General features: G+C 55.5%; 1 protein-coding gene across 4 annotated transcripts in view; it reads left to right on the top strand.

Moving 5' to 3' along the window:
- RNF167 (ring finger protein 167) overlaps positions 1-26,968 on the top strand; it is a 38,970-nt gene that overhangs the window by 11,057 nt on the left and 945 nt on the right. Inside the window, exons 1-9 of one of the 4 annotated variants that reach the window (XM_073547174.1) lie at positions 11,834-12,077; positions 13,287-13,379; positions 18,428-18,514; positions 18,636-18,758; positions 18,908-18,995; positions 21,162-21,252; positions 22,040-22,145; positions 22,229-22,322; positions 22,594-22,674. In XM_073547174.1, coding sequence (XP_073403275.1) covers positions 13,293-13,379; positions 18,428-18,514; positions 18,636-18,758; positions 18,908-18,995; positions 21,162-21,252; positions 22,040-22,145; positions 22,229-22,322; positions 22,594-22,674 — 757 coding nt within the window. In that variant the 5' untranslated portion in view covers positions 11,834-12,077; positions 13,287-13,292. Of the gene's footprint in view, positions 1-11,833; positions 12,078-13,286; positions 13,380-18,427; positions 18,515-18,635; positions 18,759-18,907; positions 18,996-21,161; positions 21,253-22,039; positions 22,146-22,228; positions 22,323-22,593; positions 22,675-26,968 lie in introns of those variants that run through there. The other 3 variants (XM_073547176.1, XM_073547177.1, XM_073547175.1) reach the window with 3 other exon arrangements.

Raw genomic sequence — 26,968 nt, forward strand, 5'->3', positions numbered from 1 at the left:
ACAGGGTTATATACTGTGTGTACAGGGGTATATACTGTGTGTACAAGGGGATATACTGTGTGTACAGGGTATATACTATGCGTACAGGTGGTATATTCTGTGTGTACAGGGGTATATACTGTGTACAGGGGGATATACTGTGTGTACAGGGGGATATACGGTGTACAGGGGTATATACTGTGTGTACAGGGGTTTATACTGTGTGTATAGGGGGTATATACTGTGTACAGGGGTATATACTGTGTGTACAGGGGTATTTACTGTGTACAGGGGGATATACTGTGTGTACAGGGGGATATACTGTGTGTACAGGGGGATATACTGTGTGTACAGGGGGTATATACTGAGTGTACAGGGGGGTCTATACTGTGTGTACAGGGGTATATACTGTGTACAGGGGTATATACTGTGTGTACAGGGGTATATACTGTGTAAAGGGGGATATACTGTGTGTACAGGGGGTATATACTGTGTGTACATGGGGAGGTATATACTGTGTGTACAGGGGATATACTGTGTGTACAGGGGGTATATACTGTGTACAGGGGGATGTACTGTGTGTACAGGGGGTATATGCTGTGTGTACAGGGGATATACTGTGTGTACAGGGGGTATATACTGAGTGTACAGGGGGTATATACTGAGTGTACAGGGGGTATATACTGAGTGTACAGGGGGTATATACTGAGTGTACAGGGGGTATATGCTGTGTGTACAGGGGGATATACTGTGTACAGGGGGATATACTGTGTGTACAGGGGGATATACTGTGTACAGGGGGATATACTGTGTACAGGGGTATATACTGTGTGCACAGGGGATAAACTGTGTACAGGGGGTATATACTGTGTACAGGGGGTATATACTGTGTGTACAGGGGATATACTGTGTACAGGGGTTATATACTATGTACAGGGGTATATACTGTGTACAGGGGGTATATACTGAGTGTACAGGGGGTATATACTGAGTGTACAGGGGGTATATACTGAGTGTACAGGGGGTATATACTGAGTGTACAGGGGGTATATACTGAGTGTACAGGGGGATATACTGTGTGTACAGGGAGTATATACTGTGTACACGGGGTATATACTGTGTGTACAGGGGTATATACTGTGTACAGGGGGATATACTGTGTACAGGGGGATATACTGTGCTCAAGGGGTATATACTGTGTGTACAGTGGTATTTACTGTGTGCACAGGGTATATACTGATTACAGGGGGTATATACTGTGTACAGGGGGATATACTGTGTGTACAGGGGGATATACTGTGTACAGGGGTATATACTGTGTACAGGGGGAGGTATATACTGTGTGTACAGGGGTATATACTGTGTGTACAGGGGGAGGTATATACTGTGTGTACAGGGGATATACTGTGTGTACAGGGGTATATACTCTGTACAGGGGGATGTACTGTGTGTACAGGGGGAGGTATGTACTCCGTGTACAGGGGTATATACTGTGTGTACAAGGGGAGGTATATACTGTGTGTACAGGGGATATACTGTGTGTACAGGGGTATATACTCTGTACAGGGGGATGTACTGTGTGTACAGGGGGTATATACTGTGTGTACAGGGGGTATATACTGTGTGTACAGGGGGTATATACTGTGTACAGGGGTATATACTGTGTACAGGGGATATATACTGTGTGTTCAGGGGGTATATACTGTGTGAAAAGGGGTATATACTGTGTACAGGTGGATATACTGTGTGTAACGGGGTCTACCAAGCTGGGGTACCTCTTTCAGTACCACCCCGTGTTTTCGGAGGTCCGCTCTGCGTTGGCTGGAGTCTGGATGAATGACGCTGGCTGGAATTCCTTGGTTACATGGGCGCATATAAAAGATCATTGCTTCTCCACGTATTTCCAGTTTGACAACACTTTACTCACAGGACACAGAATATATCACACAGATACAGAGGGCAGGCCATCAGAAAAGCGGCAGGCCAGACATGCATTACAAAAGCCACAGGTGGCCGGAGCCTGCCGATATTTACTGTGGGAATTACAAAGGTGGGGGGAGTGCGGACAAAAGGGGAATATCGTGTCCCCTCTGCCCAGGGGCGCAGCCTGTGGGCTGATGCATTAGGGATATGCATCTCACATAGAACCTATTATATATACATATAACTGCACAACATATTCTGGGTGCTGAGTGGGGTGACAAATGCCGACTTGGGAATAGCGTCAGGAGTAAGGGGAATCTGCCAGTAGCCTTTGCATAGATCGATGGTGGTCAAATACTTTGCCCCCGCCAGCCGGTCTAACAACTCATCCACACGCGGCATGGGGTATGCATCCGTCACTGTTTTCTCATTGAGCTTACGATAGTCTACACAAAACCGTGTAGTCCCATCCTTCTTGGGCACTAACACTACGGGGGATGCCCAGGGACTATCTGACTCTTCAATGACCCCTAAACGCAACATCTCTTGTATCTCTTGTCGCATCCTCTCTCGTACAGACTCAGGGACGCGGAAGGGGTTTTGTCGCAGGGGGGTCTGATCCTGGGTCTCAACCTTGTGTTGTGCCTGTCGGGTGTACCCCGGTCTCTCTGAAAACATCCTCTGTCGCAGCCTCAACAACGCCTCCGCCTGCTGTCTCTCCCGGGGGCCTAGGTCTTCACCCAAGTGTACCTGGTCCCATGTTTTAGACTGAGTCTTTTCCCCTAAGACATCCGGCAAGGGAAGTCCGGCTAAATCCTCTGCTTCAGGTGCACAGATGGCCACTACCTCTTCAGGGCGCTCCCAGTAGGTCTTCAGCATATTCACGTGGAACATGTGGATAACCCTGGGGTCGTCACAGTCGGCGACATTATAGGTTGTGTCGGCTATTTTCCCCACTACCTGGTAGGGCCCCTGCCATGCAGCTTGAAACTTATTCTGCATAGTGGTCTCTAACACCAGGACCTTCTGTCCTATTTCCAAAGTGCGCTCTCTGGCCCTCCGATCGTACCATACGCGCTGGCGCCGCTGGGTCGCCTGCAGATTCTCATGTACAGGCTGAGTCAGCTCCTGTAGGCGGTCCCGGAATTCCAGCACATAGGGTACAATAGGTACCCCCTCCCAGTGTTCCAGCACTAAGTCTAGGGGTCCCCTTACCCGTCTCCCGTATACCACCTCGAACGGGGAGAACCCCGTGGATTCTTGGGGCACCTCCCGATAGGCAAACAGGAGGTGTGGCAAGAATTTCTCCCAGTCCCTGTATGTCCTGGTAAAAGTCCCAATGAGCTGTTTTAATGTCCCGTTAAAGCGTCCACACAACCCATTGGTTTGCGGGTGGTACGGGGCGCTTCTAATGGACTTTACGCCGCACAGCTTCCACAGTTGGTTGGTCACCTCTGCTGTAAACTGGGTACCCTGGTCCGAGATAATCTCCCGGGGAAATCCAACCCGTGAGAAAACCTGGAGCAGGGCGGCCGCCACCGTCTCTGCCAGTATGTTAGGTAACGCAACCGCCTCTGGATACCGTGTGGCATAATCTACCACTGTCAATATATACCTTTTCCCGGACAGACTGGGTTTGGCTAACGGCCCTATCAGATCGACCGCTACTCTGCTAAATGGTTCCTCCACAATGGGGAGGGGGCGTAATTTGGCCTTGCATCGATCCCCCCTCTTGAAAAATGCGTTGACAACTGTCACGGGTCTGGCAGTACTGACGAACATCATAGGTTACCCCCGGCCAAAAGAAGTTTTGTGTCAGACGATGCCTGGTGCGACTGACGCCGAAGTGCCCGGCCAAGGGTATATCATGAGAGATTCGCAGTAACTCCTGCCTATACTTCTTGGGAACTACCAGCTGTTGTTTTATAGTGGGGCTCGTCCCTGTGTGGTGCTGCTCTGTGATCCGGTAGAGGAGTCCCTGCTTCCATACAAACTGTTCCCCTTCCAGTACTCCTCTCCCCTTCTGTGCCTTCCCACGATATCCCTCTAATGAAGGATCCTCAAGTAACTCCCTCTTAAATTCATCTGGGGTGGCCCAAGAAATGTGTCTGGCTATGGGAATACGTGTAGGGCTGGGATGTCTTACCTGAGCCTCCTCTGAGTGTGATTCCACCTCCGCAGCTCGAGCTTGTCTCCGGGTGGTCACAGGATAGGTCTCAGCCAGAGGGGCCACCGAGAATGCAGACAACATGGGCCCCAAGTCATTTCCCAGCAAGACGTCTGCAGGCAAATCCTCCATCAAGCCGACCTCAACAAGGCCATCCTCGACTCCCCAGTTCAGGTGAATCCTGGCAGTGGGCAGTCGATGTATAGCTCCCCCTGCTACACGACTGCCACTGTCCGGTCCATCTTCTCTTGGTCCCGGACGAGATGAGGCTTCACAAGGGTCAAAGTTGCCCCAGAATCTCTTAGTCCCTGCATACGTTTCCCATTAACCCACACGACCTGTCGATGCTGTTGTCGATTATCTGCCCGGGCTGCCTGCACGGGGTCTACTTCATGCAGCTCTTCCTCCATCTCTTCCACTCCTTGGTTAGTCGTAGCCCCCAATGCCGGGTCAGCTTCGCCTTGATAGCAGTGTACAGCAGCCCGGCTGAAGGTAGCTGTTCCCGCCTTTGGCCACTGGGTATGCTGAGTCCGGTTGGGACATTGTCTTTGCAGGTGGCCCAGCTGACGACAGGTGTGGCATCGCGCCCCAGGGGGACTGTGGTAGGCCAGGTTTCTAGCTGGTCCCCCTACAATCTTCGGTGGTTTGGGGCCTTCCAGGTCCATGGGCAGGCCCCTAGAGACCACCTTTGATCCGGACAACTGTGGCCTCCTGGCATCATGATGTTCATCGGCCAGACGAGTGGCTTCCTCAAGAGTCGTTGGCCGCCTGTCCCGAAGCCATTCCTGTGTCTCGGGGTTTAGTCCATTAAAGAATCGTTCTAACAGGAAGAGCTGGAGGACGTCCTCCTTAGTGGTTGCTTGGCTCCCTTGTACCCACTGTAGCAGTGACCGCCGTAATTTGCAGGCCCATTCAGCGTGGGTATCGGTTACGCGTTTTATAAGTCCGCGGAACTTTTGGCGGTATGCCTCTGGTGTCAGCACATACCGGGCTAAGATCACTTCTTTGATCCGCTCATAGTCCATACAGTCCTCATCAGGTACCGTGCGATAGGCGTCCGCTGCCCGGCCTGTCAGCTTGCTGGCCAGAATCTGAACCCGTTCCTCCGGCTTCATTTGATGAAGGGCACACTGCTGCTCAAAGTCCTGCAGAAAGCCATTAATGTCTTCCTCTGCCTCCCCCAACTATCGGAAGGCATTATACTGGATCTTTTTGTGGCTTACTGTTGAAGGTACCTGGTCGAAGGCCAGAGCTCCCCCTGCTCGCTGACTCTCCTCTCTCCGCTCTGCCATCTCCATCTTGGACAGCTCCACTTTTGTCCGCACTGCAATCTCCATCTTGGCTAGCTCTATCCTGGTCTGCTCGGCCATCTTTTCCTTCAGATCAGTACACACATCAGCCATCACCTCTCATATGATCTCTACTGCAGGGTTTGGGCCATAGAACGCCAGTCTGTTCTTTACCTCCCTCTGGAATTCGGTCTCCTCCACATTCACATTGGGGGGCGCTGCACTGTCGTGTTCCATGATGGCTGCTATCAAATCCGCTTTTGTTTTGTTGCTGGCGATTAACCCTCGGGCTTCCACCAGATCTTTTAATGTAGTCCTGTTTAACTTCTGGTAGTTGTTTTCCATTCATTCCTTTCCTGCTGTAGAAGGGGTATCATATCCCGCCACTGCCACCAGTGTAACGGGTTCTACCAAGCTGGAGTACCTCTTTCGGTACCACCCCGTGTTTTCGGAGGTCCGCTCTGCATTGGCTGGAGTCTGAATGAATGACGCTGGCTGGAATTCCTTGGTTACATGGGCGCATATAAAAGATCACTGCTTCTCCATGTATTTCCAGTCTGACAACACTTTACTCACAGGACACAGAATATATCACACAGATACAGAGGGCAGGCCAATAGAAAAGCAGCAGGTCAGACATGCATTACAAAAGCCGCAGGTGGCCGGAGCCTGCCGATGTTTACTGTGGGAATTACAAAGGTGGGGGAAGGGCGGACAAAAGGAGAATATCGTGTCCCCTCTGCCCAGGGGCGCAGCCTGTGGGCTGATGTATTAGGGACATGCATCTCACATAGAACCCATTATACATACATATAACTGCACAACATATTCTGGGTGCTGAGTGGTTCTGTAGCACGTAACACTGTGTGTACAGGGGGATATACTGTGTGTACAGGGGGTATATACTGAGTGTACAGGGGGGATATACTGTGTATACAGGGGGTATATACTGTGTGTACAGGGGTATATACTGTGTACAGGTGGATATACTGTGTGTACAGGGGGATATACTGTGTACAGGTGGATATACTGTGTGTACAGGGGGATATACTGTGTGTACAGGGGGATATACTGTGTGTACAGGGGGTATATACTGAGTGTACAGGGGGAGTATACTGTGTGTACAGGGGGAGTATACTGTGTGTACAGGGGGTATATACTGGATACAGGGGGTATATACTGTGTACAGGGGTTTATACTGTATGTACAGGGGATATATACTGTGTGTACAGGGGGTATATACTGTGTACAGGGGATATACTGTGTGTACAGGGGGTATATACTGAGTGTACAGGGGGGATATTCTGTGTGTACAGGGGGATATACTGTGTGTACAAGGGTATATACTGAGTGTACATGGGGATATACTGTGTGTACAGGGGGCTATACTGTGTGTACAGGGGGCTATACTGTGTGTACAGGGGGCTATACTGTGTGTACAGGGGGCTATACTGTGTGTACAGGGGTATATGCTGTGTACAGGGGGATATACTGAGTGTACAGGGGGATATACTGTGTGTACAGGGGGATATACTGTGTACAGGGGGAATATACTGTGTGTACAGGGGTATATACTGTGTACAGGTGGATATACTGTGTACAGGGGTATATACTGTGTGTACAGGGGGATATACTGAGTGTACAGGGGGGATATACTGTGTGTACAGGGGGATATACTGTGTGTACAGGGGTATATACTGTGTACAGGTGGATATACTGTGTACAGGGGGATATACTGTGTACAGGGGGATATACTGTGTACAGGGGGAATATACTGTGTACAGGGGGATATACCGTGTGTACAGGGGGAATATACTGTGTACAGGGGGATATACCGTGTGTACAGGGGTATATACTGTGTACAGGTGGATATATTGTGTACAGGGGGATATACTGTGTACAGGTGGATATATTGTGTACAGGGGGATATACTATGTGTACAGGGGGATATAAAGGGGAGAAAATCTTGGAGAGCTCCAGCTGCGTAAAATTTCTTCTTTATTGAATCATGTTAAAATCAGATAAATAGACGAACTCTCCACATGATAGCCACACGCCTGACAGAGGCTACGCGTTTTGACCTGTGCGGTCTTTGTCAAAGCCATACTGAGCTCCATACCTAAGAATCTATATGGAGAAACGTCAGCAATAAGAAAGCTCAGCAATAAGAAAGCTCAGCAGAGTCATGTGACACATAATGAAAGGTCCTTTGCAAACAAATAAAGAAATTTACAGGTATCACATACAAAAAACCAAGAAAAAAATATATGTAAAGAAAGTGAAGTTTATTCACTTCAGATCATACCAAAAAAAGTCAAAAAATTTGGCTAACATGTATTGGTTTCTATAAATGCGGTGCTAACAGGTGCAAAACATGTGAACATGGACATATTCCAAAGGCATTTAGCAATAGTGACAATACAGCGAAGATTAAAGTTAAACATTACATCAAGTGCGACTCCAAAAATATAGTATAGAAAATAGATTGTACTGAATGCAACTTGTCCTATATTGGCTGTGCGTCCAGAAGTCTTATAACACGAATCAGAGCGCATTTATATGACATTGGTAATACTAACGAAATATCTGGGCGGCGGCTAAACATTTTATAACGCACCATGCCAGAGGTACTTCATGCTTCCGAGTGCAGGGAACTGAACAGGTTACAACAACTTTTCTGGGTGGTGATGCTCGGCGGCGGCTCCTAACCCGGGAAGCTTTTTGGATTTTCCAATTAAATACAAGATCTCCTAGCGGCCTCAATAAAAGGCATGATCTGATGTCACATTAGGGTTGAATATGTATTCTCAGTGGTTTTATATAAAAGCTTTTTGTTTGATTTCTTTACATATATTTTTTTGTTCGTTTTTTTTGTATGTGATACTTGTAAATTTATTTATTTGTTTGCAAAGGACCTTTCATTATGTGTCACATGACTCTGCTGAGCTTTCTTATTGCTGAGCTTTCTTATTGCTGACGTTTCTCCATATAGATTCTTAGGTATGGCGCTCAGTATGGCTTTGACAAAGACCGCACAGGTCAAAACGCGTAGCCTCTGTCAGGCGTGTGGCTATCATGTGGAGAGTTCGTCTATTTATCTGATTTTAACATGATTCAATAAAGAAGAAATTTTACGCAGCTGGAGCTCTCCAAGATTTTCTCCCATTGTTCCGACGTCTGTCTGCATAGAGTTCCGAGGTTCTGCGGTGGTTGCTGCTGAGCTGGCTAATCTTCTATTTATTTCTTACAGGGGGGATATACAGTTGTGGCCAAAAGTATTGACACCCCTGCAATTCTGTCAGATAATACTCAGTTTCTTCCTGAAAATGATTGCAAACACAAATTCTTTGGTATTATTATCTTCATTTAATTTGTCTTAAATGAAAAAACACAAAAAGAATTGTCCTAAAGCCAAATTGGATATAATTCCACACCAAACATAAAAAAGAGGGTGGACAAAAGTATAGGCACTGTTCTAATTTGTGTAATTAACAGCACCTGTAACTTACCTGTGGCACCTAACAGGTGTTGGCAATAACTAAATCACACTTGCAGCCAGTTGACATGGATTAAAGTTGACTCCACCTCTGTCCTGTGTCCTTGTGTGTACCACATTGAGCATGGAGAAAAGAAAGAAGACCAAAGAACTGTCTGAGGACTTGAGAAACCAAATTGTGAGGAAGCATGAGCAATCTCAAGGCTACAAGTCCATCTCCAAAGACCAGAATGTTCCTGTGTCTACCGTGCGCAGTGTCATCAAGAAGTGTAAAGCCCATGGCACTGTGGCTAACCTCCCTAGATGTGGACGGAAAAGAAAAATTGACAACAGATTTCAACGCAAGATTGTGCGGATGTTGGATAAAGAACCTCGACTAACATCCAAACAAGTTCAAGCTGCCCTGCAGTCCGAGGGTACAACAGTGTCAACCCGTACTATCCGTCGGCGTCTGAATGAAAAGGGACTGTATGGTAGGAGACCAAGGAAGACCCCACTTCTTACCCCGAGACATAAAAAAGCCAGGCTGGAGTTTGCCAAAACTTACCTGAAAAAGCCTAAAACGTTTTGGAAGAATGTTCTCTGGTCAGATGAGACAAAAGTAGAGCTTTTTGGGCAAAGGCATCAACATAGAGTTTACAGGAGAAAAAAAGAGGCATTCAAAGAAAAAAACACGGTCCCTACAGTCAAACATGGTGGAGGTTCCCTGATGTTTTGGGGTTGCTTTGCTGCCTCTGGCACTGGACTGCTTGACCGTGTGCATGGCATTATGAAGTCTGAAGACTACCAACAAATTTTGCAGCATAATGTAGGGCCCAGTGTGAGAAAGCTGGGTCTCCCTCAGAGGTCATGGGTCTTCCAGCAGGACAATGACCCAAAACACACTTCAAAAAGCACTAGAAAATGGTTTGAGAGAAAGCACTGGAAACTTCTAAGGTGGCCAGCAATGAGTCCAGGCCTGAATCCCATAGAACACCTGGGGAGAGATCTAACAATGGCAGTTTGGAGAAGGCACCCTTCAAATATCAGGGACCTGGAGCAGTTTGCCAAAGAAGAATGGTCTAAAATTCCAGCAGAGCATTGTAAGAAACTCATTGATGGTTACCGGAAGCGGTTGGTCAAAGTTATTTTGGCTAAAGGTTGTGCAACCAAGTATTAGGCTGAGGGTGCCAATACTTTTGTCTGGCCCATTTTTGGAGTTTTGTGTGAAATGATCAATGTTTTGCTTTTTGCTTCAATCTCTTTTGTGTTTTTTCATTTAAGACAAATAAAATGAAGATAATAATACCAAAGAATTTGTGTTTGCAATCATTTTCAGGAAGAAACTGAGTATTATCTGACAGAATTGCAGGGGTGTCAATACTTTTGGCCACAACTGTACTATGTAGAGGGGTATATACTGTGTGTACAGGGGGAGAGATATACTGTGTGTACAGGGGGAGGGATATACTGTGTGTACAGGGGGAGGGATATACTGTGTGAAAAGGGGGAGGGATATACTGTGTGGACAGGGGAAGAGATATACTGTGTGGACAGGGGGAGGGATATATTGTGTGGACAGGGGGAGGGATATACTGTGTGGACAGGGGGAGGGATATACTGTGTGGACAGGGGGAGGGATATACTGTGTGCACAGGGGGAGGGATATACCGTGTGTACAGGGGGAGGGATATACCGTGTGTACAGGGGGAGGTATATACCGTGTGTACAGGGGGAGGGATATACCGTGTGTACAGGGGGAGGGATATACCGTGTGTACAGGGGGAGGTATATACCGTGTGTACAGGGGGAGGTATATACCGTGTGTACAGGGGGAGGGATATACCGTGTACAGCGGGAGGTATATACCGTGTAGACAGGGGGAGGGATATACCGTGTGCACAGGGGGAGGTATATACCGTGTGGACAGGGGGAGGGATATACCGTGTGGACAGGGGGAGGGATATACCGTGTGCACAGGGGGAGGGATATACCGTGTGCACAGGGGGAGGGATATACCGTGTACAGCGGGAGGTATATACCGTGTAGACAGGGGGAGGGATATACCGTGTACAGCGGGAGGTATATACCGTGTGCACAGGGGGAGGGATATACCGTGTGTACAGGGGGAGGGATATACCGTGTGTACAGGGGGAGGGATATATCGTGTGTACAGGGGGAGGGATATACCGTGTACAGCGGGAGGTATATACCGTGTAGACAGGGGGAGGGATATACCGTGTACAGCGGGAGGTATATACCGTGTAGACAGGGGGAGGGATATACCGTGTGCACAGGGGGAGGTATATACCGTGTGGACAGGGGGAGGGATATACCGTGTGGACAGGGGGAGGGATATACCGTGTGCACAGGGGGAGGGATATACCGTGTGCACAGGGGGAGGGATATACCGTGTGGACAGGGGGAGGGATATACCGTGTGGACAGGGGGAGGTATATACCGTGTGCACAGGGGGAGGGATATACCGTGTGGACAGGGGGAGGGATATACCGTGTGCACAGGGGGATGTATATACCGTGTGCACAGGGGGAGGTATATACCGTGTGGACAGGGGGAGGGATATACCGTGTGCACAGGGGGAGGTATATACCGTGTGCACAGGGGGAGGGATATACCGTGTGCACAGGGGGAGGTATATACCGTGTGGACAGGGGGAGGGATATACCGTGTGGACAGGGGGAGGTATATACCGTGTGCACAGGGGGAGGTATATTCCGTGTGCACAGGGGGAGGTATATACCGTGTGCACAGGGGGAGGTATATACCGTGTGGACAGGGGGAGGGATATACCGTGTGGACAGGGGGAGGGATATACCGTGTGCACAGGGGGAGGTATATTCCGTGTGCACAGGGGGAGGTATATACCGTGTGCACAGGGGGAGGTATATACCGTGTGGACAGGGGGAGGGATATACCGTGTGCACAGGGGGAGGTATATACCGTGTGCACAGGGGGAGGTATATACCGTGTGCACAGGGGGAGGTATATACCGTGTGCACAGGGGGAGGTATATACCGTGTGCACAGGGGGGAGGTGAAGTTACCGGATGTGAATTGAAGGAAACAGGGAGGAGGAGACTGAACAGGAAATCAGAATCTGAGGAGGAGACGCCGCTCCAGGTCGGACTGAGCCCTGTGTACACTGCAGCCTGTGCCGTATATACCGCGCCCGGTGCCGCAGAGAAGAATGTAACCCCCCCCGCACCGGAGGCTGCGACACAACGGTGAGAACTGGAGGCAGACACCGTGTGGACCCCCGGCCTCAGTGTCTGCTGGCCTCTGATTATCACACCCCGTCCTATTCTCACCCTCCATATATCACACTGCGTCCTATTCTCACCCTCCATGTATCACACTGCGTCCTATTCTCACCCTCCATGTATCACACTGCGTCCTATTCTCACCCTCCATGTATCACACTGCGTCCTATTCTCACCCTCCATGTATCACACTGCGTCCTATTCTCACCCTCCATGTATCACACTGCGTCCTATTCTCACCCTCCATGTATCACACTGCGTCCTATTCTCACCCTCCATGTATCACACTGCGTCCTATTCTCACCCTCCATGTATCACACTGCGTCCTATTCTCACCCTCCATGTATCACACTGCGTCCTATTCTCACCCTCCATGTATCACACTGCGTCCTATTCTCACCCTCCATGTATCACACTGCGTCCTATTCTCACCCTCCATGTATCACACTGCGTCCTATTCTCACCCTCCATGTATCCCACTGCGTCCTATTCTCACCCTCCATGTATCCCACTGCGTCCTATTCTCACCCTCCATGTATCCCACTGCGTCCTATTCTCACCCTCCATGTATCCCACTGCGTCCTATTCTCACCCTCCATGTATCACACTGCGTCCTATTCTCACCCTCCATGTATCACACTGCGTCCTATTCTCACCCTCCATGTATCACACTGCGTCCTATTCTCACCCTCCATGTATCCCACTGCGTCCTATTCTCACCCTCCATGTATCCCACTGCGTCCTATTCTCACCCTCCATGTATCCCACTGCGTCCTATTCTCACCCTCCATGTATCCCACTGCGTCCTATTCTCACCCTCCATGTATCCCACTGCGTCCTATTCTCACCCTCCATGTATCCCACTGCATCCTATTCTCACCCTCCATGTATCCCACTGCGTCCTATTCTCACCCTCCATGTATCCCACTGCGTCCTATTCTCACCCTCCATGTATCCCACTGCGTCCTATTCTCACCCTCCATGTATCCCACTGCGTCCTATTCTCACCCTCCATGTATCCCACTGCGTCCTATTCTCACCCTCCATGTATCCCACTGCGTCCTATTCTCACCCTCCATGTATCCCACTGCGTCCTATTCTCACCCTCCATGTATCACACTGCGTCCTATTCTCACCCTCCATGTATCACTTTCCTCATCTCTATTATTACAGGAGACGATGGAGAAGCTGCGTCTCCTCGGATCCGTCCTGTTACTGCTCTGCTGCGCCGGAGTCTCCGAGGGCAACATCTGTGCGGTAAGAGAGGTATATACCGTATATTACATGGGGCGGAGACCGAGACCCCCCCACTGTGCACAGCCACCATCAGCATTCATACTAAGGGTCCGTGCATTATACTGTTATTACAGCGCTGGGTACAATGGCCGGTGTACATGGGGGGAGCTGGGGGGCCGCTGCGTTATACTGTTATTACAGCGCTGGGTACAATGGCCGATGCACATGGGGGGAGCTGGGGGGCCGGTGCATTATACTGGTATTACAGTGCTGGGTACAATGGCCGGTGCACATGGGGGGAGCTGGGGGGCCGCTGCGTTATACTGTTATTACAGCGCTGGGTACAATGGCCGATGCACATGGGGGGAGCTGGGGGGCCGGTGCATTATACTGGTATTACAGTGCTGGGTACAATGGCTGGTGCACATGGGGGTAGCTGGGGGGGCCGGTACATTATACTGGTATTACAGTGCTGGGTACAATGGCTGGTGCACATGGGGGGAGCTGGGGGGGCCGCTGTGTTATACTGTTATTACAGCGCTGGGTAAAATGGCCGGTGCACATGGGGGGAGCTGGGGGGCCGGTGCATTATACTGGTATTACAGCGCTGGGTACAATGGCCGGTGCACATGGGGGGAGCTGGGGGGGGCCGCTGTGTTATACTGTTATTACAGCGCTGGGTACAATGACGGGTGCACATGGGGGGAGCTGGGGGGGCCGGTGCATTATACTGTCATTACAGCGCTGAGTACAATGGCCGATGCACATGGGGGAGCCGCTGCGTTATACTGTTATTACAGCGCTGGGTACAATGGCGGGTGCACATGGGGGAGCTGGGGAGCCGCTGTGTTATACTGTTGTTACAGCGCTGGGTAAAATGGCGGGTGCACATGGGGGGAGCTGGGGGCCGGTGCATTATACTGTTATTACAGCGCTGGGTACAATGGCCGATGCACATGGGGGGAGCTCGGGGGGGGCCGGTGCGTTATACTGTTATTACAGCGCTGGGTACAATGGCCGGTGCACATGGGGGAGCCGCTGTGTTATACTGTTATTACAGCGCTGGGTAAAATGGCGGGTGCACATGGGGGGAGCTGGGGGCCGGTGCATTATACTGTTATTACAGCGCTGGGTACAATGGCCGATGCACATGGGGGGAGCTGGGGGGGCCGCTGCGTTATACTGTTATTACAGCGCTGGGTACAATGGCCGGTGCACATGGAGGGAGCTGGGGGGCCGGTGCATTATACTGTTATTACAGCGCTGGGTACAATGGCCAGTGCACATGGGGGGAGCTGGGGGGGCCGCTGCGTTATACTGTTATTACAGCGCTGGGTACAATGGCCGGTGCACATGGGGGAGCTGGGGGGCCGGTACATTATACTGTTATTACAGTGCTGGGTACAATGGCCGGTGCACCTGGGGGGAGCTGGGGGCCGGTGCATTATACTGTTATTACAGCGCTGGGTACAATGGCCGGTGCACATGGGGGGAACTGGGGGGCCGGTGCATTATACTGTTATTACAGCGCTGGGTACAATGGCCGGTGCACATGGGGGGAGCTGGGGGGCCGGTACATTATACTGTTATTACAGCGCTGGGTACAATGGCCGGTGCACCTGGGGGGAGCTGGGGGCCGGTACAATATACTGTTATTACAGCGCTGGGTACAATGGCCGGTGCACATGGGGGGAACTGGGGGGCCGGTGCATTATACTGTTATTACAGCGCTGGGTACAATGGCGGGTGCACATGGGGGGAGCTGGGGGGCCGGTGCATTATACTGTTATTACAGCGCTGGGTAAAATGGCGGGTGCACATGGGGGAGCCGCTGCGTTATACTGGTATTACAGCGCTGGGTACAATGGCCGATGCACATGGGGGAGCTGGGGGCCGGTGCATTATACTGGTATTACAGCGCTGGGTACAATGGCGGGTGCACATGGGGGAGCTGGGGGCCGGTGCATTATACTGGTATTACAGCGCTGGGTACAATGGCCGGTGCACATGGGGGGAGCTGGGGAGCCGCTGCGTTATACTGTTATTACAGCGCTGGGTACAATGGCGGGTGCACATGGGGGGAGCTGGGGGCCGGTGCATTATACTGTTATTACAGCGCTGGGTACAATGGCGGGTGCACATGGGGGAGCTGGGGGCCGGTGCATTATACTGGTATTACAGCGCTGGGTACAATGGCCGGTGCACATGGGGGAGCTGGGGGCCGGTGCATTATACTGGTATTACAGCGCTGGGTACAATGGCCGGTGCACATGGGGGAGCTGGGGGGCCCGCTGCGTTATACTGTTATTACAGCGCTGGGTACAATGGCCGATGCACATGGGGGAGCTGGGGGGGCCGCTGCATTATACTGTTATTACAGCGCTGGGTACAATGGCCGGTGCACATGGGGGAGCTGGGGGGCCCGCTGCGTTATACTGTTATTACAGCGCTGGGTACAGTGGCCGATGCACATGGGGGAGCTGGGGGGGCCGCTGCATTATACTGTTATTACAGCGCTGGGTACAATGGCCGGTGCACATAGGGGGAGCTGGGGGGCCGGTGCATTATACTGTTATTACAGCGCTGGGTACAATGGCCGATGCACATGGGGGGAGCTGGGGGGGCCGCTGCGTTATACTGTTATTACAGCGCTGGGTACAATGGCGGGTGCACATAGGGGGAGCTGGGGGGGACGGTGCATTATACTGTTATTACAGCGCTGGGTACAATGGCCGGTGTACATGGGGGGAGCTGGGGGGGCCGCTGCGTTATACTGTTATTACAGCGCTGGGTACAATGGCCGGTGCACATAGGGGGAGCTGGGGGGGCCGGTGCATTATACTGTTATTACAGCGCTGGGTACAATGGCCGATGCACATGGGGGGAGCTGGGGGGGCCGCTGCGTTATACTGTTATTACAGCGCTGGGTACAATGGCGGGTGCACATAGGGGGAGCTGGGGGGGACGGTGCATTATACTGTTATTACAGCGCTGGGTACAATGGCCGATGCACATGGGGGGAGCTGGGGGGGCCGCTGCGTTATACTGTTATTACAGCGCTGGGTACAATGGCGGGTGCACATAGGGGGGACGGTGCATTATACTGTTATTACAGCGCTGGGTACAATGGCCGGTGCACATAGGGGGAGCTGGGGGGGCCGGTGCATTATACTGTTATTACAGCGCTGGGTACAATGGCCGATGCACATGGGGGGAGCTGGGGGGGCCGCTGCGTTATACTGTTATTACAGCGCTGGGTACAATGGCCGGTGCACATAGGGGGAGCTGGGGGGGACGGTGCATTATACTGTTATTACAGCGCTGGGTACAATGGCCGGTGTACATGGGGGGAGCTGGGGGGGCCGCTGCGTTATACTGTTATTACAGCGCTGGGTACAATGGCGGGTGCACATGGGGGGAGCTGGGGGGGCCGCTGCGTTATACTGTTATTACAGCGCTGGGTACAATGGCGGGTGCACATGGGGGGAGCTGGGGGAGCCGGTGCATTATACTGTTAATACAGCGCTGGGTACAATGGCGGGTTCACATGGGGGAGCTGGGGGGGCCGGTGCGTTATACTGTTATTACAGCGCTGGGTACAATGGCCGATGCACATGGGGTAGCTGGGGGGGGCCGGTGCATTATACTGTTATTACAGCGCTGGGTACAATGGCCGGTGTACATGGGGGGAGCTGGGGGGCCGCTGCGTTATACTGTTATTACAGCGCTGGGTACAATGGCCGATGCACATGGGGGGAGCTGGGGGGGCCGGTACATTATACTGTTATTACAGCGCTGGGTACAATGGCCGATGCACATGGGGGAGCTGGGGGGGCCGGTGCGTTATACTGGTATTACAGCGCTGGGTACAATGGCCGGTGCACATGGGGGGAGCTGGGGGGGCCGGTGCATTATACTGTTATTACAGCGCTGGGTACAATGGCCGATGCACATGGGGGAGCTGGGGGGGCCGGTGCGTTATACTGGTATTACAGCGCTGGGTACAATGGCCGGTGCACATGGGGGGAGCTGGGGGGGCCGGTGCATTATACTGGTATTACAGTGCTGGGTACAATGGCCGATGCACATGGGGGAGCTGGGGGGGCCGGTGCGTTATTCTGGTATTACAGCGCTGGGTACAGTGGCCGGTGCACATGGGGGGAGCTGGGGGGGCCGGTGCATTATACTGTTATTACAGCGCTGGGTACAATGGCCGATGCACATGGGGGAGCTGGGGGGGCCGGTGCGTTATACTGTTATTACAGTGCTTGGTACAATGGCCGGTGCACATGGGGGGGGAGCTGGGGGGGCCGGTGCATTATACTGTTATTACAGCGCTGGGTACAATGGCCGATGCACATGGGGGGGCCGGTGCGTTATACTGTTATTACAGTGCTTGGTACAATGGCCGGTGCACATGGGGGGGGAGCTGGGGGGGCCGGTACATTATAATGTTATTACAGTGCTGGGTACAATGGCCGATGCACATGGGGGAGCTGGGGGGGCCGGTGCGTTATACTGGTATTACAGCGCTGGGTACAATGGCCGGTGCACATGGGGGGAGCTAGGGGGGCCGGTGCATTATACTGTTATTACAGCGCTGGGTACAATGGCCGGTGTACATGGGGGGAGCTGGGCGGGCCGGTGCGTTATACTGGTATTACAGCGCTGGGTACAATGGCCGGTGCACATGGGGGGAGCTGGGGGGGCCGGTGCATTATACTGTTATTACAGCGCTGGGTACAATGGCCGATGCACATGGGGGAGCTGGGGGGGCCGGTGCGTTATACTGTTATTACAGTGCTTGGTACAATGGCCGGTGCACATGGGGGGGAGCTGGGAGGGCCGGTGCATTATACTGTTATTACAGCGCTGGGTACAATGGCCGATGCACATGGGGGGGCTGCTGCGTTATACTGTTATTACAGCGCTGGGTACAATGGCCGGTGCACATGGGGGGAGCTGGGGGGCCGGTGCATTATACTGTTATTACAGTGCTGGGTACAATGGCCGATGCACATGAGGGAGCTGGGGGGGCCGGTGCGTTATACTGTTATTACAGCTCTTTCTCTCTTCAGTACTTGGATAAGAACAGGACGGAGATGGAGGAGTTTCCGGATCTTCCTGCACAGTTTGGTTTTCCGCTGCCCCTGGATGGACTGAGGGTGAGCGCAGCGTGGGGACCGGGGGGATACGCAGGAAGGCCGGGGACCCCTGTAATGGCGGACACCAGACAGGAATATAATCCCAGGACTGTGATTGTAAATAAGTTTCTCTGTGTAACAGGGTTATATCATCCACGCCGTACCAGAGACTGCCTGCGCCCTGATCACCCCCCCGCCGCGCAGGGACAACGGCACCGTATTCATCGCCCTGATACGGAGGTTCGAATGCAACTTTGATGTTAAGGTATTTTAAAAAATAAAAGTAAGCCCCGCCCCTTGCAGGGTGATGCAGAGAGGAGGGAGCAGTGACCCCGCCCACTGCAGGGTGATGCAGAGAGGAGGGAGCAGTGACCCCGCTCCCTACAGGGTGATGTCTTGTATTTTCTCGCCCAGGTCCTGCACGCTCAGCAGTCGGGTTATAATGCTGCTATAGTTTATAATGTAGATTCGGACGCCTTGCTGAATATGGCCTGGAATGACGGTGAGTGACCGACGCGCCTTCTATTTAGTTCCTGCGAGTCTCTGCTCTCCTCCCCTTAGGCGCTGCTCCCAGTGCCGCTCCTTGCACGCCACATCGCAGCTCTCTCTGTCACTCTCGCTGCTCCTTGCTCCCCCCATCGCCGCTCTATCCTTCACTCTCGCTGCTCCTTGCTCCCCCCATCGCCGCTCTCTCCTTCACTCTCGCTGCTCCTTGCTCCCCCCATCGCCGCTCTATCCTTCACTCTCGCTGCTCCTTGCTCCCCCCATCGCCGCTCTCTCCTTCACTCTCGCTGCTCCTTGCTCCCCCCCCATCGCCGCTCTCTCCTTCACACTCGCTGCTCCTCGCTGCCCCCCATCGCCGCCCTCTCCTTCACTCTCGCTGCTCCTCGCTCCCCCCCATCGCCGCCCTCTCCTTCACTCTCGCTGCTCCTCGCTCCCCCCATCGCCGCTCTCTCCTTCACTCTGCTGCTCCTCCTGCCTCCCCATCGACGCTCTCTCCTTCACTCTCGCTGCTCCTCCCGCCTCCCCATCGCCGCTCTCTCCTTCACTCTCGCTGCTCCTTGCTCCCCCCATCGCCGCCCTCTCCTTCACTCTCGCTGCTCCTCGCTCCCCCCATCGCCGCTCTCTCCTTCACTCTGCTGCTCCTCCTGCCTCCCCATCGACGCTCTCTCCTTCACTCTCGCTGCTCCTCCCGCCTCCCCATCGCCGCTCTCTCCTTCACTCTCGCTGCTCCTCGCTCCCTCTTCGCCGCTCTATCCTTCACTCTCGCTGCTCCTTGCTCCCCCCATCGCCGCTCTCTCCTTCACTCTCGCTGCTCCTCGCTGCCCCCCATCGCCGCCCTCTCCTTCACTCTCGCTGCTGCTCGCTCCCCCCATCGCCGCTCTCTCCTTCACTCTCGCTGCTCCTCGCCCCCCCATCGCCTCTCTCCTTCTCTCTCGCTGCTCCTCGCTCCCCCCATCGCCGCTCTCTCCTTCACTCTCGCTGCTCCTCGCTCCCCCCATCGCCGCTCTCCTTCACTCTCGCTGCTCCTCGCTCCCCCCATCGCCGCTCTCTCCTTCACTCTCACTGCTCCTCGCTCCCCCCCATCGCCGCTCTCTCCTTCACTCTCGCTGCTCCTCGCTCCCCCCCATCGCCGCTCTCTCCTTCACTCTCGCTGCTCCTCGCTCCCCCCCATCGCCGCTCTCTCCTTCACTCTCGCTGCTCCTCGCTCCCCCCCATCGCCGCTCTCTCCTTCACTCTCGCTGCTCCTCGCTCCCCCCCATCGCCGCTCTCTCCTTCACTCTCGCTGCTCCTCGCTCCCCCCATCGCCGCTCTCTCCTTCACGCTCGCTGCTCCTCGCTCCCCCCATCGCCGCTCTCTCCTCTCTCGCTGCTCCTCGCTCCCCCCATCGCCGCTCTCTCCTTCACTCTCGCTGCTCCTCGCCCCCCCATCGCCGCTCTCTCCTTCACTCTCGCTGCTCCTCGCTCCCCCCATCGCCGCTCTCTCCTTCACGCTCGCTGCTCCTCGCTGCCCCCCATCGCCGCCCTCTCCTTCACTCTCGCTGCTCCTCGCTCCCCCCATCGCCGCCCTCTCCTTCACTCTCGCTGCTCCTCGCTCCCCCCATCGCCGCTCTCTCCTTCACTCTCGCTGCTCCTCGCCCCCCCCATCGCCGCTCTCTCCTTCACTCTCGCTGCTCCTCGCCCCCCCCATCGCCGCTCTCTCCTTCACTCTCTCTGCTCCTCGCTCCCCCCCATCGCCGCTCTCTCCTTCACTCTCGCTGCTCCTCGCCCCCCCCATCGCCGCTCTCTCCTTCACTCTCGCTGCTCCTCGCTCCCCCCCCATCGCCGCCCTCTCCTTCACGCTCGCTGCTCCTCGCTCCCCCCCCATCGCCGCCCTCTCCTTCACGCTCGCTGCTCCTCGCTGCCCCCCATCGCCGCCCTCTCCTTCACTCTCGCTGCTCCTCGCTCCCCCCATCGCCGCCCTCTCCTTCACTCTCGCTGCTCATGGCTCCCCCCATCGCCGCTCTCTCCTTCACTCTCGCTGCTCCTCCTGCCTCCCCATCGACGCTCTCTCCTTCACTCTCGCTGCTCCTCCCGCCTCCCCATCGCCGCTCTCTCCTTCACTCTCGCTGCTCCTCGCTCCCTCTTCGCCGCTGCTCATGCCGCCTCTACTGTCTTTGTTCCCGCAGAGCACATTCGCGATCAGATCATCATTCCTGCTGTGTTTACGGGAGCGACTGCCGGGAAGAACCTGTCAGAGAAGTTCACCTATTACAACTAGTAAGTCTTGTCCTAGGAATGTGGGGTCCTTTTGGGCCCCGTGTGTGGGGGGGATTGCGGGGTCTTTTTGGGCTCCGTGTGTGTGCGGGGGGGTTGTGGGGTCCTTTTGGGCCGTGTGTGTGTGGATTGCGGGGGGGTTGTGGGGTCCTTTTGGGCCCCGTGTGTGTGGGGGGGGATTGCGGGGGGGTTGTGGGGGTCCTTTTGGGCCCCGTGTGTGATTGCGGGGGGGTTGTGGGGGTCCTTTTGGGCCACGTGTGTGATTGCGGGGGGGTTGTGGGGGTCCTTTTGGGCCACGTGTGTGATTGCGCGGGGGTTGTGGGGTCCTTTTGGGCCACGTGTGTGATTGCGCGGGGGTTGTGGGGTCCTTTTGGGCCCCGTGTGTGTGATTGCGGGGGGGGGGGGGTTTTGTGGGGTCCTTTTGGGCCCCGTGTGTGTGTGGGGGGGATTGCGGGGGGGGGGGGTTGTGGGGTCCTTTTGGGCCCCGTGTGTGTGATTGCGGGGGGGGGATTGCGGGGGGGGGGGTTGTGGGGTCCTTTTGGGCCCTGTGTGTGTGGGGGGGGGGGATTGCGGGAGGGGGGGGTTGTGGGGTCCTTTTGGGCCCCGTGTGTGTGGGGGGGGATTGCGGGGGGGTTGTGGGGTACTTTTGGGCCCCGTGTGTGTGTGGGGGGGGATTGCGGAGGGGTTGTGGGGTCCTTTTGGGCCCCCTGGGGGCTGGCAGGGTCCTCTTGGGCCCCGCGGGGGTGGCAGGGGCCTCTCCCGCGCGCAGCTAACGGTCCTCTCTCCGCAGCGCTCACGTCTTGCTGCTCCCGGATTATCCCTTCAATCTGGGTTATTACTTCATCCCGTTCATCGTCGTCATCGTGATCATCATCCTCGTCATGTGCACCGTCATGGTGAGTGCTGGAGCATGACTGGGACTTGTGGTTCTGCTGCAGGCTCTTCATTGTGATTTGTTGCTCCTCCCCTTTTGCTGCAGATTGTGCGCTGCGTGCAGCATCGGAGGAAGCTGAGAAAGAACCGGCTGACTAAGGATCAGCTGAAGAAAATCCCGATCCACAAGTTCAAGAAGGGTGAGTGTTGGGGCACGAGGAGGGACGCAGTCACCTGATCTGTGGGGCGGCGGGAGGTGAACGTGCTGTGTCCTTATCGGAGATCAGCGCTGCTCTTTGCACTGTGGCCGCCATGTTTATTACCAAACCCCGTGTTTAGGCGCAGCTACCAGTGCTGACCACTAGATGGCGCCCCAGGCCGATCCTGGAGTGAGACCGCAGTCATGTGACCTGGTTGATGCCATTATAATGTACAGAGCGTTTATAACACAATTCTGCCTTTATATTCCAGGAGACGAGTACGACGTGTGCGCCATCTGTCTGGAGGAGTACGAGGAGGGCGACAAGCTGCGGGTCCTGCCCTGCTCGCATGGTGAGGGGTGAACTGCTCTGCCGCATCCTGGCAGTTGTAGCGCCTGTGCCGGGAGCTGCTCTGCCGCGTCCTGGGAGCGGCTCTGCCGCGTCCTGGGAGCTGCTCTGCCGCGTCCTGGGAGCTGCTCTGCCGCATCCTGGGAGCTGCTCTGCCCCGTCCTGGGAGTTGTAGCGCTTGTGCCGGGAGCTGCTCTGTCGCATCCTGGGAGTTGTAGCGCCTGTGCCGGGAGCTGCTCTGCCGCGTCCTGACAGTTGTAGCGCCTGTGCCGGGAGCTGCTCTGCCGCGTCCTGGGAGTTGTAGCGCATGTGCCGGGAGCTGCTGTGCCGCGTCCTGGGAGTTGTAGGGCCTGTGCCGGGAGCTGCTCTGCCGCGTCCTGGGAGTTGTAGGGCCTGTGCCGGGAGCTGCTCTGCCGCGTCCTGGGAGTTGTAGGGCCTGTGCCGGGAGCTGCTCTGCCGCGTCCTGGGAGTTGTAGGGCCTGTGCCGGGAGCTGCTCTGCCGCGTCCTGGGAGTTGTAGGGCCTGTGCCGGGAGCTGCTCTGCCGCGTCCTGGGAGTTGTAGGGCCTGTGCCGGGAGCTGCTCTGCCGCGTCCTGGGAGTTGTAGGGCCTGTGCCGGGAACTGCTCTGCCGCGTCCTGGGAGTTGTAGCGCCTGTGCCGGGAGCTGCTCTGCCGCGTCCTGGGAGTTGTAGGGCCTGTGCCGGGAGCTGCTCTGCCGCGTCCTGGGAGTTGTAGGGCCTGTGCCGGGAGCTGCTCTGTCGCGTCCTGGGAGTTGTAGGGCCTGTGCCGGGAGCTGCTCTGCCGCGTCCTGGGAGTTGTAGCGCCTGTGCCGGGAGCTGCTCTGCCGCGTCCTGGCAGTTGTAGCGCCTGTGCCGGGAGCTGCTCTGCCCCGTCCTGGGAGTTGTAGCGCTTGTGCCGGGAGCTGCTCTGCCCCGTCCTGGGAGTTGTAGCGCTTGTGCCGGGAGCTGCTCTGCCGCATCCTGGGAGTTGTAGCGCTTGTGCCGGGAGCTGCTCTGTCGCATCCTGGGAGTTGTATCGCCTGTGCCGGGAGCTGCTGTGCCGCGTCCTGGGAGTTGTAGCGCCTGTGCCGGGAGCTGCTCTGTCGCGTCCTGGGAGTTGTAGGGCCTGTGCCGGGAGCTGCTCTGCCGCGTCATGGGAGTTGTAGCGCCTGTGCCGGGAGCTGCTCTGCCGCGTCCTGGCAGTTGTAGCTCCTGTGCCGGGAGCTGCTCTGCCGCGTCCTGGGAGTTGTAGCGCATGTGCCGGGAGCTGCTGTGCCGCCAGGGCTGTGGAGTCGGTAAGCCAAACCTGCGACTCCGACTCCTCAATTTCCCTTACACCGACTCCACGACTCCGACTCCCACACATATTGCTTATATTTAAGTGAAAAATTTATTGTAGTACAATGTGAACCTCAGACATTTAATCATTTTTATGATCCAATAATCAAGATATTTATATAGAACAGAATATATATTGGTGTACTACCCAGTTTTCATTCTTTTTGGTACAGATACGATATGGATAGACAGATATGGATAAATGGATAGATAGAGCAGATTTCTAATCTGCTTTTGCTATTGAAAACATTATCTATGAGCTCAAAAACCTTTCAGGTGATGCAGTTTTTTAAAAAGATGATCAGCTTTTGCAGCTGAAAAGCGTATCCTCAAAAACCACAGGAAAAACGCTGTGTGTGAATGTAGCCTTAGATCAGGAATATAACAGCCATTTATAGGACATTTCATAACTTTCCCAAACTCCTATGAAAAAATATTCAGCACATCCTGCATTGAATTACTGTACCCAATTTATTATATATTTTCGGAGTCGGTCCATTTTATACCGACTCCGACTCCACCAAAATGAGCACCGACTCCACGACTCCGACTCCACAGCCCTGTGTGCCGCGTCCTGGGAGTTGTAGCGCCTGTGCCGGGAGCTGCTCTGTCGCGTCCTGGGAGTTGTAGGGCCTGTGCCGGGAGCTGCTCTGCCTCGTCCTGGGAGTTGTAGGGCCTGTGTCGGGAGCTGCTCTGCCGCGTCCTGGGAGTTGTAGGGCCTGTGCCGGGAGCTGCTCTGCCGCGTCCTGGGAGTTGTAGCGCCTGTGCCGGGAGCTGCTCTGTCGCGTCCTGGGAGTTGTAGGGCCTGTGCCGGGAGCTGCTCTGCCGCGTCCTGGGAGTTGTAGCGCCTGTGCCGGGAGCTGCTCTGCCCCGTCCTGGGAGTTGTAGCGCTTGTGCCGGGAGCTGCTCTGCCCCGTCCTGGGAGTTGTAGCGCTTGTGCCGGGAGCTGCTCTGCCGCATCCTGGGAGTTGTAGCGCCTGTGCCGGGAGCTGCTGTGCCGCGTCCTGGGAGTTGTAGCGCCTGTGCCGGGAGCTGCTCTGTCGCGTCCTGGGAGTTGTAGGGCCTGTGCCGGGAGCTGCTGTGCCGCGTCATGGGAGTTGTAGCGCCTGTGCCGGGAGCTGCTCTGTCGCGTCCTGGGAGTTGTAGGGCCTGTGCCGGGAGCTGCTCTGCCGCGTCATGGGAGTTGTAGCGCCTGTGCCGGGAGCTGCTCTGCCCCATCCTGGGAGCTGCTCTGCCGCGTCCTGGCAATTGTAGCGCCTGTTCCGGGAGCTGCTCTGCCCCGTCCTGGGAGTTGTAGCGCTTGTGCCGGGAGCTGCTCTGCCGCATCCTGGGAGTTGTAGCGCCTGTGCCGGGAGCTGCTCTGCTGCGTCCTGGCAGTTGTAGCGCCTGTGCCGGGAGCTGCTCTGCCGCGTCCTGGGAGTTGTAGCGCCTGTGCCGGGAGCTGCTGTGCCGCGTCCTGGGAGTTGTAGCGCCTGTGCCGGGAGCTGCTCTGTCGCGTCCTGGGAGTTGTAGGGCCTGTGCCGGGAGCTGCTCTGCCGCGTCCTGGGAGTTGTAGGGCCTGTGCCGGGAGCTGCTCTGCCCCGTCCTGGGAGTTGTAGGGCCTGTGCCGGGAGCTGCTCTGCCGCGTCCTGGGAGTTGTAGCGCCTGTGCCGGGAGCTGCTCTGCCGCGTCCTGGGAGTTGTAGCGCCTGTGCCGGGAGCTGCTCTGCCGCGTCCTGGGAGTTGTAGCGCCTGTGCCGGGAGCTGCTCTGCCGCGTCCTGGGAGTGGTAGCGCCTGTGCCGGGAGCTGCTCTGCCGCGTCCTGGGAGTGGTAGCGCCTGTGCCGGGAGCTGCTCTGCCGCGTCCTGGCAGTTGTAGCGCCTGTGCCGGGAGCTGCTCTGCCGCGTCCTGGCAGTTGTAGCGCCTGTGCCGGGAGCTGCTCTGCCCCGTCCTGGGAGTTGTAGCGCTTGTGCCGGGAGCTGCTCTGCCGCGTCCTGGCAGTTGTAGCGCCTGTGCCGGGAGCTGCTCTGCCCCGTCCTGGGAGTTGTAGCGCTTGTGCCGGGAGCTGCTGTGCCGCGTCCTGGGAGTTGTAGCGCCTGTGCCGGGAGCTGCTGTGCCGCGTCCTGGGAGTTGTAGCGCCTGTGGCGGGGGCTGCTCTGCCGCGTCCTGGGAGTTGTAGCGCCTGTGCCGGGAGCTGCTCTGCCGCGTCCTGGCAGTTGTAGCGCCTGTGCCGGGAGCTGCTCTGCCGCGTCCTGGCAGTTGTAGCGCCTGTGCCGGGAGCTGCTCTGCCCCGTCCTGGGAGTTGTAGCGCTTGTGCCGGGAGCTGCTCTGCCGCATCCTGGGAGTTGTAGCGCTTGTGCCGGGAGCTGCTCTGCCGCATCCTGGGAGTTGTATCGCTTGTGCCGGGAGCTGCTCTGCCGCATCCTGGGAGTTGTAGCGCTTGTGCCGGGAGCTGCTCTGCCCCGTCCTGGGAGTTGTAGCGCTTGTGCCGGGAGCTGCTCTGCCGCATCCTGGGAGTTGTAGCGCTTGCAGAAGCCCTTGATGGCTACTCTACACTTCTTAGGATGCATTGTAGCAGGGTGCCCAGGCGCCGGCTGACTGTGTGTTGGGGGATGTCTGGGCGCCGGCTGACTCTGTGTTGGGGGATGTCTGGGCGCCGGCTGACTCTGTGTTGGGGGATGTCTGGGCGCCGGCTGACTCTGTGTTGGGGGATGTCTGGGCACCGGCTGACTGTGTTGGGGGATGTCTGGGCGCAGGCTGACTCTGTGTAGGGGGATGTCTGGGCGCCGGCTGACTGTGGGGAGGGGGGAAGAGAGACGTCTGGGCGCCGGCTGACTGTGGGGAGGATGATGTTTGGGCGCCGGCCGACTGTGGGGGGTGGGGTGATGTCTGGGCGCCGGCTGACTGGGGGGGGGGGGGGGGGGGGATGATGTCTGGGTGTCGGCTGACTGGGGGGGGGGAGGAGATGTCTGGCCGTCGGCTGA

The sequence above is a fragment of the Dendrobates tinctorius genome, unplaced genomic scaffold, assembly GCF_039654945.1.
Source record: "Dendrobates tinctorius isolate UK_male_01 unplaced genomic scaffold, ASM3965494v1 ptg000151l, whole genome shotgun sequence".
Lineage (NCBI taxonomy): Eukaryota > Metazoa > Chordata > Amphibia > Anura > Dendrobatidae > Dendrobates > Dendrobates tinctorius.